Here is a 13,423-nt window from a genome sequence, read left to right on the forward strand (position 1 = left end):
CATTTCTGTCAATTTAATCATTGATTCCAAAGTTACTTCCAACAACAAATCAAACATCATAATCAATTCTTATTTTATTTCAATACTATTACTATTACCATTTTCATTTCCATTTCATTCCACCAAACAAAAGCCACCTTATTTATTTTAAAATAAAATGCTGAAACACGTAACTAAAGAGAAATATAAGAGGCAAGATAATATCATGTTTTTAAAAATTTATTACTCATACAATATACACTTTGTTACCATATTTATAATCAATATGTTACTCCTTTACTAACCCTTTTTCGAAATAATAAACAAAAATATACTAAATATATATAAGTAATTAAGTACAATAATTAACATAATAATAAAAATAAAAGCATAGATGGTCCCGTAGCTCAGTTGGTTAGAGCGTTGGTCTTATGAGCCGAAGGTCGCGGGTTCGAGCCCCGCCGGGACCAGAAGTGGTTGATTTATTTTTTAATTTATATTTTTTTGGAAATAATTAAATCACATTAAGATGATTTTAGTTAATGAGTTTTTGTCAAGTGAAAGAGTTAAGAAATAAAGTGATTTAGATATTCAAACTCTCTATAATCTCAACTCATTTGCTTTTATATTACTTTACCTATTTTATAATAATTACTAGCTAGCTAACTCAACATGCATAACCAAACATCTCATAAGAAATCTCCCCACCACCAATATAATATTATAATTTGTTTATTTAATCCATATATATATATATATATTTGTAAAGTGATATCTCTTTCTTAATTTAACTTCAATTATCACCAATCGCCATACTAAGTACTACTTTTTCTTCTTCGTCTTTTATGTAAAGTTGTAATGATTTTCTTATATATATGAGTATATGCATTGATATGTTCTTGATGATCTGATTTTTATTCAACTGGTGGAGAAGTTACAGTGCTACAAAAAGTGGGAAACTGAAGGTAAATTTAATTGCGAATTTTTATTATGATTAAAGAAGAATTATTATATGGTGTTATATGAGTAATAGTATATATATTATTAACTTATATTCCTGAGTATGCCATTAATGATTCAGGTGTATATATATATATATTAAAATTAATTTATACTCAGCTGAGAAAGATGCATGATCATGCTACTGTAAGTTTTAATATATCATTAATTTTACGGCTGATTCCTACTTTGACCATATAAATGAATGGTTTAAAAATCAAATAGTGGGAGAGTTTTAAAAAATTAAATGCATAATTACGTTATACATATAAATATATAATATAGGTAGACTCAATTCCAAATACTTCTGCCTTATGTTTTGTTTAATACGTGTATATTTTCATGCCTGTGTTTGGGATAAATGAAAAAAATAAATCCCAGATCCTCTTATGTACAATATGATATATATTATATATCGTTATATATATCTGAATATTGTATGGATGATCTTAAATTGTATTGGTAACAGGTTCATTTTGGGCATTTGATCAGAAGAAATGGGTTGTTTAAGTAGAATAGTCAAAAGGAGGAAATCTAAGCAAGTTAATGTAAGTTATACTTCTCTTGATCATATTTTCTTATATATATACTGGGTTTTTTTCCTTTTTTTATCCCATTTGTAAGTATTCTTACATTTATTCATATGTTTGACAACTATAAAAAGTAGACCCTCTTTATATTTGCTTAGTAGCTAACTTAAAAAAGTTGAAAAACAAAGACTAACCTATGTTTTTTCATTGTGAATTCAGATTTGATGATCTGTTAAGTTAACAACATTCACAAATATATTACTATATTGTTTATATTTGATTTATCCATTTATACCACTTCTAGTCCTTTATTTAGTTAATTGCAAGTTTTTTTTTTTTGAAGTTTCAATTTAGTATATATAAAGTGGTTTATATGAAGATATGTGCGTATATAGGGGGGAAAATGAGCAAATAATGATTTGTTTTGGGTTTTGATATTAAACTTCTTAGATATATATTGTTTTGTTGTGTTTTTTAAATAGGAACATTTGGTCACCGAAGAATTAAATGGGAGTCACAGAGAGTTGAGCAGTTCTTTAAATGGAGGCTCAAAAAATGAAAGTACGACTCTATCCAATCAACAGATGACAGCTGCCACTAAGATTCAAGCCGCATTTCGTTCATTTTTGGTATAAGCGAGTCATATTTGTACTTGGAGTCTCCAACTAAAAAGCTCAGATAATAATAAAAAAATTACTACATTTTACCTATACAAACGATCTCATATTTTATAAATTCTGTATTATATTTACATGGAGTTACAATTCTTCAAAACTCTATAGTCCAGAAGACATTCGACATAAGAAGAAACATTTCATCTTTGGTTCATGCATATTTGAGCAGATTTTTCGACAAAATAAGTTTTTTTAGTGCACTTTGTAAAATAATATTCTTTTAATAATTTTTTACAAAGTAATTTTTCGCCATACACATGACACTTTGTCGAATGCACAAGACATGACACCTTGATGGAAATGTAACTTTACAAAGAATTATAAAAAAATAACATTTTGCAAACTAACATTAGAAAAAAATCTTTGTTGGCTAATTACTCTACTTAAACCAACTACTTTTTGATACTTTTTTATACAAATATATATATATGCATAGTGATTATACACAAAAGAGTTGTATTTGCAGGCAAAAAAAGTATTGCACAATCTCAGGAAGAGCAAGGTAAAAGAAACTCAAGAGAGTCTGGAACAAGATCAGACAACTGACGATGAAGCTACATTTACAATGACAAGTGGTGTCAAGGGTACAGGTCAAGCTCGTGAATTTGTGAGAGTTCATACAGTTAAAGATCAGACAATATCTGCATTGAGTCACATACATTCATGGAGTAGAATACAAGACCAAATTAAAGCTCGCAGGCTTAGTATGGTGAAAGAAGCTCGAATCAAGCAAAAGAAATTGGAGAATCAGATGAAACTTGAAGCAAAGATTCATGAACTTGAGGTATATACACGTTACTAGTCCTATAACTTAGTCTTATATTCATTTAGTTTGCTACATTTATTACAAGTTTTTCCTTCATTGTTCTTTCAATTAGGGTTGTGTAGTGTATACCTAACTTCATTACCCGAAGAGGCTAAAATTTACTTTGATGTAGATTGCTATATATGTGACATAGATAAAGAGGCTAAGATTTACTTTGAAGTAGAAAGGTCGATTGGCCAAGGCATTGAATACTATACCTAATTTGGTGGTTTTTTTCCCCTTCCCATAAGGCTATCTTTAAAGCCTCAATGTGGTTGAAAACTATGCCACCTAAATATGAGTATTGCTTTGAGAGTTTTTATACTCTCTTGTTTAATTATTTGACATATGATTTTAATCATAATTTATAATATTTTCAAAGTATAATATATTTTGCAAAATAGGGTACAAATGAGAATTTTCTTAACAATCATCTTTAAATGTTACTAATTTATTTTAAGGAGTGCTTTAGAGGCACTCTTTTACATTCTCATGTGTAAACATTTCACGCATATAAATATTTTATAAATTTAAAATTATTAAAATTTATGCATAAAAAAATAATATAAACATGGTGTAAAAGAAAATTAGAAGGAGAGTACAATGAACTTTTTTTTTTAAATGGTGTCACCTCCTTAAATTTGCTTCCCAATTTTAGACAAAAAGGTATAAAAAAATTTCAAAAGAGAAATTATCATTTGGATTTCTTTATAGGATTCTAGTGTGGCATACCAAGACAGATCTCTTATGTTAAGGATAAGTTTATGCAAAGTTTTTTTCTGAATAGTAAGGAAGATTCCCACTATTATTGGTATTTATTGTGTTTGACATGTATTTGATTCTTCTTGGATAAGACCTACTTAAACAAAATGCCAAAGTAGGTATTTTTGGAAAGAAGTATGGGAATGTTTTCTCCAATCAAGGAAAGTTGTCAAGGAGCCTTTTTTTATTTATTTTTTTTTTTTTTTTAAAATACTCATTTAATACTTCAAGAACTATATTTATTGGATACTTTTTAAATATATATAAGTTGGAAATATATTAGTTTTGGATGCAGTCATTTTGAAGGATAATATTGTTGATCATAATAAGATTTAGATTACAAATTTTCAAGCAATATGTATAAAATTAAATTTAAATTAGATTTTTCTGTTATTATATATAATTATAATTTTGAAAAAATAGCTTCAATTATTACTTTAAGAACTATATTTCATGGAGATTTGTTAAATATAAATGGAATATATAAATGGAAATTTATATATATTAGTTTCATTTTGAAGGATAATATTGTTCATCATAATAAGATTTAGATTCCAAATTTTCAAGCCATAATATGGATAAAATTATATTTAAATTAGATTATATAATTTTTCATAAAATTTATATTTAAGATAGATTATATAATTTTTCTGACACCCCAAATACCAGAAAATTGGCCAAAATTTATTGCGTCACAGTCACAGAGCCGGGTCAGGTAATAATATTAATGCGTACCTAGAAGAAGAGATGATTGAGATCCATATATCCCCACTTTAACTAAATTAACTTCCCTTAAAACTATTTATTTATTTTCAATAATAAAAATCGTGAAGTGGTACCATTCTCAGAAAATGACGGCTGTCAGCATAGGTTATGCTGAATTTATATCATTTCTAGAGGTAGTTTAGTACATTAAGATGAAGGTCAAGGTATTTTATATATAAGATCTTAATATTGTCACGTTTGGAGACAAGTCCTGTTCGACCCACAACAATTCGATTATTGATCGAACAATTATGAATTGCTAAAAACCTAAATACGTAAAACCAAATCATAATACATTAAATATAAACCCAACTACATAGCAGTGTTTGACAAAATTTAAAATAAATGAGAATTTTCCATAAAACAAAGTTATTAATCAAAGGGGTCTTCTAGAAAATTTCATGTGTTTGTCCAAATGAGTCAAAACTAGATTATGTTGAGCTTTCGTAAACCTAAGTTTTGGTAGTGTATCAACAACTTGAGATTTGGCACCTTAGAAAATAGAAAAAAAAAGGTTTATCTCTTCATAAAAGAAATGATGTAATAACACACCTATGGACATGGAGTGTCTTTAACACCACAACAACCTCATCACGTGACGGCTATGAGAGAAGGTGAGTAGAATCATAGAACATCATATCCTAATGCAATTTACTGTAGTACTTCTTGATTTTGCTTCTTGTTCTATAGTGATAAATTTAGATAGAAATATTTGGTGTTTTATCATTTTGCCTTGGTAACACATACTGGAACGAGCAGGTGGAATGGTGTGGTGGGTTAGAAACCATGGAGGAAATCTTAAGCAGAATACATCAGAGAGAAGAGGCTGCTATCAAGAGGGAAAGAGCCATGGCATATGCATTTCTTCATCAGGTCTTTACACACATATTTATATATATATATATATACATTCTTTGTTTTATATGTATATAGGTTTTGGATATTTGCGGTTGATTATGCTCGAGTAAATCTATGTCCTACTTATACATATACAAAGGTTTTAAACCACATTGTTCGTTTTTTTTGAGCAGTGGAGAGCCAACTCAAGCCAGTATCTTGGACAAGCTTCTTTCAGTCTAGGGAAAGAGGATTGGGGATGGAGTTGGGTTGAGCGTTGGGTGGCTGCTAGACCATGGGAGATTCGAGTGGTTTCTTATCCTATAAACTCAAAGAAAACTCAATGGAACAAGCATGATCAGATCAAGCTCAACCAGTCTGAGAAGAACATTTCAAGTTCTGAGAATTCCATCTCACAAAATGGCAATTGCAAAAATCGAAAAACTTGCTCAACACACCCGCACCAAGCTTAGGTTCGCCACCACAAAACTGGCTCTCCTTTTTTGGTTCTTGAATAATTTTATTTATTAGATTTTGCTTTCTGTGTTTATATATATTTTGTTTGTTTTGTTTTCCTTGGCTTGGATTTGGGTGAATATGTGATGATAAAAGAGTGTAAAAACAAAACTATTATTGGATGCTTCTGAAGAGTGTTTTTGTATTTGTTTGTTTTTGTGTTTGGTATGTCTGAGAAGAAGAAAGAAATGAAAATAAAGGGGACAAACTCATGGACACAGAAGTCCCACTGTTTTTAATGCACCCAAGAATTTTAAATCAAAGAAATCAAATAGTGGTTACTAGCAAGCAGGAGACAACTATTTATTTTCTCAATTTTCAAATCGAAGTATTACAAATAAATGAGTAGTACAATGGAAACAAAAGTGAATATAATTTTCTTTTTTTACCCTTCCTATTGTAGTAAACACAGAAGAAAAACTATCATTTTAAAGATACCTAGTTTTTATCTCTTGTAATTTCTATGATTCTATCTCATCATTTCTACTCAGTTAGAAAACTTTCCCTTGAGCTTTTTGAAAACCTAAAACCAGAATTCATGCTGAATTCGAAAATGGGAGGTTGAAACTGTCTTGGACTAGCTTCAAATTTAGCTATGGATATTACAAATACAATAATTTATTTTTTGGAGTTTTACCTAATACTTTTTTACTTATAAATTGTTTAGTTAATGATCTCAGTTCTGCTACAGCTTCACCAAAGTGACCCTAAAAGTGCTCTATTTTGGAGGTTCTCTTGAAAAAAAGGAAGTAAATGTTAACATAAATGGATTTGGATTCTCACATCATACATCATAATTAATCAACTTTTGGCTAGATGGAATGTTGGGATCAATGAATCAAATCAAAAGATTGAAAAAGCTTACTGCTGTCATGTTATGTAATTACATTTATGTCAATAACTCTTTCTTTTCTTTCTTCTTTTCCCATGAAAATAAAATAAATGGAAATTTACAATACATTCCAACTCAATTGCCCAAATAGTTTTACTAACTTAGCAATATTAATTGTCCTTACACTTGAAGGCAGGTAAGCTCTTACCCTCAGAACTCTTCCCATGAAACTTTTTTTGTGTCTTTAAGTTCAAGGCTTCATTTTCAAGCCTTCAACCATGTAAATACCCGATTTAGATCGAGTATTTGGTGAAAATATACATATTTTTTAAGGCATTTTACAAAATGACTCTAGTGCCAGTGTTGAGTATTTTCGACAAAATATCCAATATATATCTAAAACGTTATTTTGCCAAAAATACATACAAAGATAATTATTGTGCAAAAGAATTATAAAAGAAAAGCTATTTTGCCTATTACCCTTTTAGATTCCACTAATTAAAGCTTATTCTTCTCCATGTGAAAAAAAGTAACAAGAGGGAAAGAGAAAGACCATCCATACAAAAGAAGACCATTGTGTATTGCAAAAGATATTTGTGGAGCTCATGGCAGATTATGACCATTTGTTGTACTACACAATATATTCTTTAATTTAAAAAAAAAAAAATCTTTTTCACCTAAAATTCTTGTGCAGTGTCATAAAAGCCTATTGTGCTTTTTTGGAGTAGTACGCTGTCATGCTACCATAAAACAAGTACCGACAATAATAATATGCAAATGTCACTATCTCACTAGGAAGCTTATAAGTGTTTTTTTCTCTTGAAGAGAAAAGAAAAGAAAAAAGAAAGAAAGAGGCTTCATTTCCAGCTAGACTCTTATGAGATTTTTATCAAGGCACTGGGATTTTACAGGGGTAGTAGTATAGTTGTATATAGTGTAGTAGTACTAGTAGGGGACCATAAAGACAGATGGCAAAGCAAACACATTTTGGAGGTATCTTCTCAATCTCATCTATCTCTGTATTCTTCCATTATTGGAGCTTGTTATGCTAGTCCAATCTATTCCTTTTCTTTCATGGTTAATCTTCCTGAAAATAGTACTACTAATTCGGCCTTGGATTAGGTGTCATTAGGGTAACGGTTTCGTTATGTGCCAGACACTATATTTTACGTGCCATTTTTTGTAAGTATATTAATTATTATTGACGACGCATAAAATATAGCTTTTGGTACATAACGAAATTGTACCTTTTAGCGCTAATACTAGCATACTACTACTACCACTTGGGTTATGTTACGCCAACTAAATCTATCTACCATGACACCTCATATTCCTACCTCAAACCACGGCTGTAGATTCGGTGTCGTTGGGGTATTGGTTCTTTATGTATCCAAAAATATAGATTTTATATGTCGTTTCTTGCAAGTACGCTAATTGTTATTGATAACACATAAAATATAGGTTTTGATACATAACAGAACCGGAGTTGTACCCTCCACGACATTGAATCAAAGCCCTACTAATACTAGTATACATCTCCTACCACTGAGCCCCACTTGGGTAATGATATGCCAGCTAAATCTATCTATCATATTCACAAGAGATCATAGAATATGACACCTCAGATTCCTCCCTGACCTAATGTTAAAAAAGCTATTATAGAAGCTCAAGGAAAAAGGCCTGTAATTTCCCCTAAAAAAAAAGGTAACCTTAAATGTTGTAGTTTAAGTAAGAGCTAAGCTAACAAGGACTAAATTAGGAAAAATGGTTTCTCTTCAAAATATTGGCACTAATTGGGTAAAGTTGGTCAATAAGATTCATACCTTTTCTTTTTTTTTCTTCTTTTTCTTCTTTCCCTTATTCTTATCAGAGCTCTTTAGCATATTTCCTATCCTAGGCCACATTCTATTCTACTACTCATTATACATAAAGAGAATATATAGTAGGAAGGAACAAAAGGGTAGTTAATAAATTTTTCAAAAAGAATAAAAAAAAAAGGATTCCTCTTCTGAACTCATAGAAGTTGCCTAATTTTGCAGCCTAAAAAATAAAATTAAAAAAAAAAGTAAATCCACTTCTTCCAGTACAAGTTTCACTGTTCATCAGAAAATGACTTTTCCTTTGATGCTCCCAAAATCAGAGCAAGAAAAAAGATGTTAAAAATCAATCAATTATACATATACACATATTTTATTGTTGTTTTTGCAGGTATAAGGAAGTTGAATAGCATAAAAATGTTTCCTTTGAAAAGCAGTAAAGCAAAAGCTACAAATCAAAAATATCAGAAAACAGAATTTTCTTTTTCATATTACTACTACTAATAAGCACAAATGGACCATTTCTAAATCTGAAGAAAACGGCTCTCATAACTTGAAGTGTTCAAAATCCATAACCAAACATAAAACAACTACATAACAACTCTTGTTTCAGCAAGAATTTTCACAGAAGCCTAATGAGACCAGAAAATGAAAAAAGGTTCCCATTGAACACTAGAAATGAAAGTAAAAAACACAAATAAGATCAAAGCATAAGTTTGTGCTTTAAAAAGCTCAAACCTTTAACAAGTCAAACAAAGTTTTAATATAACTAATACAAACTGATAAGAACAAACCAAGGAATCGAAAAACCTGAATCTGGACTCAGTATTTTTCTTCTTCCCAATCGGCTTTTTTTGGCCATTGAACGGAAGAGAATCACCAAAGCCTTCTCCTTTTTCTCCAAAAGCTTCAAGACCCAACATTCCTGCGAAAGAAATTCAGTAAAAAGAGCAGAAAAATGGTGGTTGATAGAAATCAAGAGGTGGGGTTTGGTGTAAAGCTTTGGTTTTTTTTTCTTTCGTCAATGGCGAGAATCGGAGGAAGCAGAGGACGGCTTTTCGGAGATGCCGTCGTGTTCCTCCTCGCCCTGAATCCGCGCTGGGATGTGAAACCCGGGGGAGAATCCACTACCGGAGATGAATCCCATGGCTGCTGGTGGCATGGATGAGTATTGTTGGTTGTGGTGGTCGGCCATGGATATCGATGAAGAAGAGTCGATCCAAGCGCGGACCGAGGGCGTGTTACTGGACTGAAGGGGTCCCCTCTGTGTAAAAAACTGGTGGTTACTACGGCCGAAGAACGGCTGCAATGGCGGCGAAGGAGCTTGCACCACCGGCAATGAGTTGAATATAAACCCAAGGCTTTCTCCACCTCCGGTGGTGTTGCTGCTTCCGTCGTTGTTTCCGCCATTGTTGTGACCAGTGGTAGTATCTCCACCACCATTCCAAGCTACAATCCTCTGTAAACGGCTCAGCTCCGCCGGGCTCTGGTGGTGGTGGTGGTGGTCTGACCAACCGACGAACCCTGTTGTTCCGGAGTAAAGGGCTTGCTCGTTCTGATGAGCTTGGTGTTGTTGCTGTTGGTGGTGGAGAAGAATAGGGTCCTGAAAGGACTGAAGTGAGAGGCGTAGATCTTGGCTCTGGCTACTCGTTCGGGACAGCAAATCTGGTGGGTAACTCTGATGAAATTGAATCGTTGGCGGCGGCGTATGATGTTGTTGATGGTGATGATGATGATGAGGATGATCCGGAAAAAAGGATTTTATAGTGTCAGCAATAGCGTCCGAGTCCAACGATGGCGGAAGAAAACCACCGGAGTTGGAGTGGTCAACCATATGATTCTGGCTCTGCAAGTTAAGCGCACCATCTCCGACCATAGCCTCAGCCGTAGCAGTAGCAGCAGCAGCCGTCACCGAAGAAGAATTCCGGCGACTAACAGAAGCGATGGTATCCACCGCCGGGGCGTTCTCTGACGCAACCGGCTGGCATGAAGTCATGGGGTTCCACGCGGGAAGCTCGTCGAGCTCGTCTATAGCAGCCTTGGCCTTCTTGATGAGCCAATCGACAGCCTTGCTGGGTCGGTCGTATCCCAACCTGTCTTGGACGTCGTAGAACTGTATAGCAGTGTGAGCCGAAAGCCTCACTCGTCTGTCCCTCGGTCCCTTGGCGGTGCAGACCTTGCTGTGGCGGTCCTTTCGGCCGGTAGACCGTACAATGTGACCACCTTGAACCTCCACAATCTCGCCTCCACAACCACCACCGCCACCACCACCCCTTATCCCCAATCTCGACGATGTTATTGGGGCGACCTGGTTTTGATGAGTAGTAGGAGGAGGAGGATAGTCCCCCATTTTCCTCGCATATTCGATTCGATTCTCGCCGGAGTTTGAAGAAGATGGAGGGAAACTGTTGTTGTATAAAGACCTCTGCTTTTTCTGAGCTTGTTGTTGCGTCTGCAAGTTTTGGAAATATGAAAGCTGTTGCTGAACCCCAACACCAAAAGCTTCTTCTTTTCCTTTTTCCTCTTCTTCTACTACTTGTTCTTCTTGTTCCTCTTCTCTTACATGGCTTGAGTTTAGCAGAAATATTGGGTTCTGGTTCTGGGTTTGGTTCAGGTAATGATGAAGATGATGACGATATTGATGATGATGTTGATGATTTCTTTGAGGATCCAGACTCAGTCTTTGCTTTTCTTCTTCTTCTTCTTCCAGCTTTACTAATTCTCAGCCGACTCTTCTTCTTCTTCTTGCTGATATTGCTTCTCCTCTTCCCAAAAGACTCCTCTGCCATTCAAAATTTTCAGTTCCATTACCATAAAAAAACTCCAATATCCCTAAACACAACTTCAGAAACCAGCCTAACCCATTTCACTCTTGCCCTCTTTCCCTCTCTTCTCCTTTCCCTCTCTCTCTCTAGGTTGTATATTGCTCAGTTGATAACTGTAAGCATAAGCACATGAAACCAGAGTAAGAGAGTAATAATGATAAGCAATAAGTACTGCCCACTTGACCAAGTAAAGCAAAACACACACTGATTTGATTTTCTTTGTCTCTAAACAAAAGGAGCGCTTGGTTTGGTTTGGTTTCTTGAGAGCTTTTCTGCAAAGTTTTTCTTTCTATTCTCTATTCCCAAACCAAATTCAGAGAGAGAAGAGAAAGAAAGTGTTTTTGTTTAGTGTGGAAATGGCAAAACAGTAAATATATATAGTTGAGAATTATAGGGAAGAGAAAAATACTTTCTTTCTTGGCCTATAGAAAGGACTCTTGATGATGGCAGTGGTAAGGGGTGGCAGTGTTTGGTCAGAAAGGGGATTAAAGATCTCTGTGACCTCATCACTGCATTTTCTGCTCTTCTTTTGTACTAATCTTTTTACTTTTTACTTTTTTTTTTTTAACTCTTTTTATTTGTAACAAATATTTAATCCACTTTGACACTTTCACTCTACTCTAGTCTATTGTTTACCTATTTTTTTTAACTTCGTAGTTACAATTTGAGTTACAAGTTGAAACCATTGGTAATGGAGTTGAGTTGAGACTCAACATCTGTCTTGGTAGGTTAGAGCGGTCACAATAGCTACAAAACTTCAAAATATATTTAAAATTACCAGAAAATTTATAAATTCATCATATAAATTTATTTAATTATTATTTTATTCTTTCTCTTTCGTTTTGTGGTCTTCTTTTATTTAAATAAATAAATAATACTTAAAAATATAATATTATTAGGAGAAATATAAAGAAGTTGGTATATAATAATATATAAAAATTTGAGATAAAATAAAAAAAATAAAATTTTAGTGATATATTTTGAAGAATATAATATAAAAACTATTATAAGGGCTCTTATATTAGATTTTGAGTTTCTACTCTAAATTTTTCTTGTTAAAATTCTAAGTACGTAGGAATAATTTTGATATTTTTTAAATATTATACACCACTCTTGTAAAAAAAATAGTATACACCCAGCAAGGAGCCACTTTGGGCTGAGAAGAAGCTTAAGCCCTCATTGGAATTAAAAAAAAATACTTATATTATATATGTGTTATTTTTTTTTTTTTGATAAATTACAATCTTCACGGTAATATTAAAAAAATATCATTTTTTACGGTTAACTAAAATAATTACACATTACGGTAAAATTTATTATTGTTTGCCATATAACATATCTGCTCCCCTTAAAATTTATTTGCTGTCAATTCCAATACTCAGACTAATATATTATCTATATACGTAAATAGATATCTATATATATATTTATATAATACATGTAACTAAGTAATTTTTGTTTGCTAACCGGCCATTTATAAACTGCAAAATAAATAAATATATATTTATACATATATAATAATATCTCACTTATCTCATTCTTTTTTTTCCATTATTTACACTTCTGTTATTTTTTCTTTTATCTTTTTCTCGTCACTAATATTAGTTCATCCATACTTTTTGTATGTTAATAATATAAATTTATTTATTTTACTTATAAATATTTAAAATGAATATAATTATTAATATTAAATAAATATTTATGCATATATAAATTATTATATATTTAAAATATATAATTATCTTTATTAGTAGTTCCAATTTAAAATATATATATATCATACTTGTTTAATGTAATTTAATATTTTTGTATATATTAGTTACAAAAACAAAATTGTATCTTTTAGTTACAAACTTAGTTTTATATATTTTTGTTACAAATATGTTCACAACTTATTTTTATAAATATTAAAATTAGTTCTGTAAACCTTTGTTACAAAAAAAAAAAAATAGCAAATAATTATTTTATAAATGTTGTTTACAAAAATATAAAATTTGTTTACAAATTTGTAAAACTTTGTTATATATTTGTAAATGTTGTTTACAAAAATATTTTTTTTACGAATCTCAAACTCATGTTTAC

General features: G+C 31.9%; 2 protein-coding genes and 1 non-coding gene across 3 annotated transcripts; 2 read left to right on the plus strand and 1 right to left on the minus strand.

The window, feature by feature from the left end:
• Positions 1-375: 375 nt before the first annotated feature.
• On the plus strand, positions 376-449 carry TRNAI-UAU (transfer RNA isoleucine (anticodon UAU)). Its single transcript has one exon. It is a non-coding gene; the product is annotated as a tRNA-Ile (tRNA).
• Positions 450-776: 327 nt separating this feature from the next.
• Positions 777-6,139, plus strand: LOC133799434 (protein IQ-DOMAIN 10-like). The gene is made up of 6 exons (XM_062237451.1): positions 777-944; positions 1,448-1,526; positions 1,991-2,137; positions 2,649-2,966; positions 5,274-5,387; positions 5,546-6,139. The coding sequence occupies exons 2-6, from the start codon at positions 1,476-1,478 to the stop codon at positions 5,822-5,824; spliced, it is 909 nt and encodes a 302-aa protein (XP_062093435.1). The 5' UTR covers positions 777-944; positions 1,448-1,475; the 3' UTR covers positions 5,825-6,139.
• A 2,926-nt stretch (positions 6,140-9,065) lies between these two features.
• On the minus strand, positions 9,066-11,831 carry LOC133799433 (transcription factor TCP4-like). The gene has a single exon (XM_062237450.1). The coding sequence runs from the start codon at positions 10,864-10,866 to the stop codon at positions 9,538-9,540; it is 1,329 nt and encodes a 442-aa protein (XP_062093434.1). The 5' UTR covers positions 10,867-11,831; the 3' UTR covers positions 9,066-9,537.
• Positions 11,832-13,423: the final 1,592 nt, after the last annotated feature.

This window comes from Humulus lupulus, chromosome 9 (assembly GCF_963169125.1).
Source record: "Humulus lupulus chromosome 9, drHumLupu1.1, whole genome shotgun sequence".
Lineage (NCBI taxonomy): Eukaryota > Viridiplantae > Streptophyta > Magnoliopsida > Rosales > Cannabaceae > Humulus > Humulus lupulus.

Bases quoted from the DNA above. Each gene is read 5' to 3' on its own strand.
- LOC133799434 (XM_062237451.1), top strand. From the start codon at position 1,476: ATGGGTTGTTTAAGTAGAATAGTCAAAAGGAGGAAATCTAAGCAAGTT. The intron at 2,138-2,648 runs GTATAAGCGAGT...TTGTATTTGCAG, and splicing joins CCGCATTTCGTTCATTTTTG to GCAAAAAAAGTATTGCACAA. The intron at 2,967-5,273 runs GTATATACACGT...TGGAACGAGCAG, and splicing joins CAAAGATTCATGAACTTGAG to GTGGAATGGTGTGGTGGGTT.
- LOC133799433 (XM_062237450.1), bottom strand. From the start codon at position 10,866: ATGGGGGACTATCCTCCTCCTCCTACTACTCATCAAAACCAGGTCGCC.